Source organism: Orcinus orca, chromosome 1 (genome assembly GCF_937001465.1).
Source record: "Orcinus orca chromosome 1, mOrcOrc1.1, whole genome shotgun sequence".
Classification (NCBI taxonomy): Eukaryota; Metazoa; Chordata; class Mammalia; order Artiodactyla; family Delphinidae; genus Orcinus; species Orcinus orca.
In genome coordinates, this window is record NC_064559.1 from 126,277,191 (window position 1) to 126,279,789 (window position 2,599).

The following is a 2,599-nucleotide window of genomic DNA, read 5'->3' on the forward strand; positions in this document are numbered from 1 at the left end:
GAGGGTGGGAGGGAGACACAAGAGGGAGGGGGTATGGGGATATATGTATACGTATAGCTGATTCACTGTGTTATAGAGCAGAAACTAACACAACAATGTAAAGCAATTATACTCCAATAAAGATGTTTTAAAAAATCTATTTGGGAACTGGGTAAAGGAAAGATACCATTTAGAAACACACGAAGCAATTAAACCAATCAAATTCTTCTTGAATGCCAGACACTGAGTAGTTTTTGCAATTCCCTAATGACAAATGATGTTGAACATCTTTTCATATGCTTCTATGTCATCTGTATATCTCCTTTGGCGAAGCATCTTTTTAGCTCTTTGCCCATTTTTTAATTAGTTTGTTTGCTTTTTCATCATTGAGTTTTAAGAGCTCTTTGCAATAATTGCTGTTTTAGTTTTAATATTTTGATGCCTACTGGAGAAACTCACAGTAATCATAGCCATCCATTCTCTAACTCCACTTTGTTGTTTTTTTGCATTATTAACAGCCTAATACAGTACAGCTATCACCAAGAAACTTTTAGTAGTTTGTACGTACCTTTGTATGTATTAATTGTAATTTCATTGCTAATCACCCAATCATGAAGCACTAAAATCCCTGGCCTCTTCTAATAAATTTTCACTTCTCCACTGAGGAAATACTGTTTAGCCTATAGATTTTGGCTGAACAGGTACTCATGTACCGCGTACTCCCAGCCAAACAGCCCTGAAAAAGAAAAGCAGAGTAGAATTTTGGCTGTGTCTGGCTGCAGCAATCATAAGAGATCTTTTTTCTATAAGAAAGAGAAAGGCTGGGCTCTCCCGACTTGAAGCGCTTTCCACTTTCGTCCTCTCCTGCTCAAGATGGTGGCTTCCCGGGCAGTTGGCAGCCTCAGCCGCTTCACTGCCTCCAGGATGCTCCGTTGCCCAGGTTATATTTGCCGCAACTTTACAAGGTCCTCTGCTTTGCTGACCAGAACCCATATTAACTATGGAGTCAAAGGGGACGTAGCAGTTATTCGAATTAACTCACCCAATTCGAAGGTGAATACTCTGGGCCAAGAAGTGCATTCAGAGTTCATAGAAGTAATGAATGAAGTCTGGTCTAGCAATCAAATCAGAAGTGCTGTCCTTATCTCATCAAAGCCAGGGTGCTTCATTGCAGGTGCCGATCTCAACATGTTAACTGCTTGCACGACCCCTCAAGAGGTAACACAAATATCACAGGAAGCACAGAGAATGTTTGAGAAAGTTGAGAAGTCCACAAAGCCTATTGTGGCTGCCATCAATGGATCCTGCTTAGGAGGAGGACTTGAGCTTGCCATTTCATGCCAATACAGAATAGCAACAAAAGATAAGAAAACAGTTCTGGGTTCCCCTGAAGTCTTGCTGGGAATCCTACCAGGAGCGGGAGGCACGCAAAGGCTACCCAAAATGGTGGGTGTGCCTGCTGCTTTTGACATGATGCTGACTGGTAGAGGCATTCGTGCAGACAGAGCAAAGAAAATGGGACTGGTTGACCAACTGGTGGAACCGCTGGGACCAGGAATAAAACCTCCAGAGGAACGGACAATTGAATACCTAGAAGAAGTTGCAATTACTTTTGCTAAAGGACTAGCTGATAAAAAGATCTCTCCAAAGAGAGACAAGGGATTGGTAGAAAAATTGACATCGTATGCCATGAGTATTCCATTTGTCAGGCAACAGATTTACAAAAAGGTGGAAGAAAGAGTACGAAAGCAGACCAAAGGCCTTTATCTTGCACCTCTGAAAATAATTGATGTAGTGAAGACTGGGATTGAGCAAGGGAGTGATGCTGGCTATCTCTCTGAATCTCAGAAATTTGGAGAGCTTGCAATGACCAAAGAATCAAAAGCCTTGATGGGACTTTACCGTGGTCAGACCCCATGCAAGAAGAATAAATTTGGAGCTCCGCAGAAGGAGGTTAAGTAAGTCAGCTCTACATAGGAAGCCCCTGTGGATTTCAGCACATGCTACGCTTGTCGATGTCTCTGAAGACCCATAGAGCTAGATTTATGCCTTCAGTCTTGCCCTAAACCTCTTCTGTCCTGAGCACTTTGGATCCCTATTCCTACGAAGGATTTTTTGGCTTTCAGAGTTCTGCCTGTGCTGAGTTTTCTCCTGACCTCTCTAATGTCTCCTGTAGAGGCATTTTTGTCTCACTATTGATGTCCCCTAGAAATATGGTTTAGGTTTCCCCTTCCTAAACCAAATATACACACTGTGTGCTGTTTAATGACCTTGTCTCTCTCTGTGACTTGAGATACCCTCTCTGGGAACTCACACTTCTCCCTCATTAAAAAAAGTAAAGCCTCAAAAAAAAAAAAAAAAAAAAAGAAAGAGAAAGGCTTACAAATGGAGCAGGAGGTTATTCACCGAGTAGCTCTTCAGCCACACATAATCCATATTTTGACGATTTCATATTTTACAAGCCCCCAAATAATACTTTAAAGTGCTTCACTTTCTGTCTACATCCTTATAAATCACTCTGCTTCAAACTGCTAAAAGTGAAGGGGAAAAACACAGCAGTCGTTTTTCTAAAATTTAGCTTCTTTTTCTGGTCTGTGAGAGACTGTGGGAACTTTTCTAG

The 2,599-nt window shown here is 41.6% G+C and overlaps 1 protein-coding gene across 1 annotated transcript; it reads left to right on the top strand.

Annotated features, from left to right (window-relative positions):
- The first annotated feature begins 805 nt into the window (after window positions 1–805).
- On the top strand, window positions 806–1,970 carry LOC101272402 (trifunctional enzyme subunit alpha, mitochondrial-like). The gene has a single exon (XM_033433427.2). The coding sequence runs from the start codon at window positions 853–855 to the stop codon at window positions 1,939–1,941; it is 1,089 nt and encodes a 362-aa protein (XP_033289318.1). The 5' UTR covers window positions 806–852; the 3' UTR covers window positions 1,942–1,970.
- The last annotated feature ends 629 nt before the right edge of the window (window positions 1,971–2,599 follow it).

Bases quoted from the DNA above. Each gene is read 5' to 3' on its own strand.
- LOC101272402 (XM_033433427.2), top strand. From the start codon at position 853: ATGGTGGCTTCCCGGGCAGTTGGCAGCCTCAGCCGCTTCACTGCCTCC.